The 1,345-nt window shown below is 50.1% G+C and overlaps 1 protein-coding gene across 1 annotated transcript; it reads left to right on the plus strand.

Moving 5' to 3' along the window:
• Positions 1-343: 343 nt before the first annotated feature.
• LOC108355033 (S-adenosylmethionine synthase-like) lies at positions 344-1,335 on the plus strand (the record flags this gene model as incomplete). The annotated part of the gene is made up of 4 exons (XM_017606208.1): positions 344-574; positions 727-853; positions 951-1,151; positions 1,222-1,335. Coding segments are annotated over exons 1-4 (673 nt in total), but the record flags the coding sequence as incomplete, so codon positions are not given.
• Between the last annotated feature and the right edge of the window lie 10 nt (positions 1,336-1,345).

Raw genomic sequence — 1,345 nt, forward strand, 5'->3', positions numbered from 1 at the left:
CTTCTTCTTCTTCTTTGGTTGCTATAAAAAGTAAGCCACTTGCCCACATGTCGGCATCATTCACTCGCTGAGCCGAACAGCAGCAGCAGCAGCTAACAAAGAGCTTCAGAGAGGAAATACCACTTTCAGGCGATAAACCTCGACTTTCGAAAGCTATCACTGAAAGAAAGTTTTCCCTTCACTGAACGTTACGCTACTCTCTTGCTATCTCTCAGCTGAGACCTTTCCCAAACATTCCCAACTTTCCTCACGTGAATTCCGTTCACGCGATTCCCAAAGCACTTTCCCCAAAGCAAACATTTCCATAGACCTCACGCCACCAGTCAGCCTGCAGCAGGAAACAATGTCGGTATTCAAGTTGGAGCAGCAAAAGCATCAGCAGCAGCAGAATGGATTGCAGCAACAGCAAACTAATGGCCACGTCGCCAATGGTCACATTGCCAACGGCAAAGCCAACGGCCACAGTCAGGACACCNAAAGCATCAGCAGCAGCAGAATGGATTGCAGCAACAGCAACAGACAAACGGCCACGTCGCCAATGGCCACATTGCCAACGGCAAAGCCAATGGCCACAGTCAGGACACTGAGGAGACGCTGATCTTCACCTCGGAGTCCGTCGGCGAGGGACATCCTGGTAAGAGGAGGAACTATTAGAGATTAGATTAAAAGAAATTAGAACTTATCAAGCAAATTCTTATCATCACACTTTACTATTNTGGATTGCAGCAACAGCAACAGACAAACGGCCACGTCGCCAATGGCCACATTGCCAACGGCAAAGCCAATGGCCACAGTCAGGACACTGAGGAGACGCTGATCTTCACCTCGGAGTCCGTCGGCGAGGGACATCCTGGTAAGAGGAGGAACTATTAGAGATTAGATTAGAATATTATCAAGAATTTATCAAGCGGATTCTTATCTCAATCTTATTATCAACCCCTTTATCGTAGACAAGATGTGCGACCAGATCAGCGACGCCGTCCTCGACGCCTTCCTCAAGCTGGACCCGAACTCGAAGGTGGCCTGCGAGACGGTGACCAAGACGGGCATGATCATGGTCTTCGGGGAGATCACCAGCTCGGGGACGATCGACTACCAGGAGGTGATTCGGAACACGGTGAAGCGCATTGGCTACGACTCCAGCGAGAAAGGTACTTTCAATCATTTTTAATTGTTTTTCAAAAACTCATACAATTTTATCACCCCATCACCACCCCGAAGGCTTCGACTACAAGACCTGCAACGTCCTGGTGGCCATCGAGCAGCAGTCGCCGGAGATCGCCTCGGGCGTCCACGTCAATCGCAGTGATGAGGAACTGGGGGCCGGGGACCAGGGCATCATGTT

This window comes from Rhagoletis zephyria, unplaced genomic scaffold, assembly GCF_001687245.7.
Source record: "Rhagoletis zephyria isolate East Lansing unplaced genomic scaffold, Rhagoletis_zephyria_1.1 Rzeph_scaffold_41608, whole genome shotgun sequence".
Taxonomy (NCBI): domain Eukaryota; kingdom Metazoa; phylum Arthropoda; class Insecta; order Diptera; family Tephritidae; genus Rhagoletis; species Rhagoletis zephyria.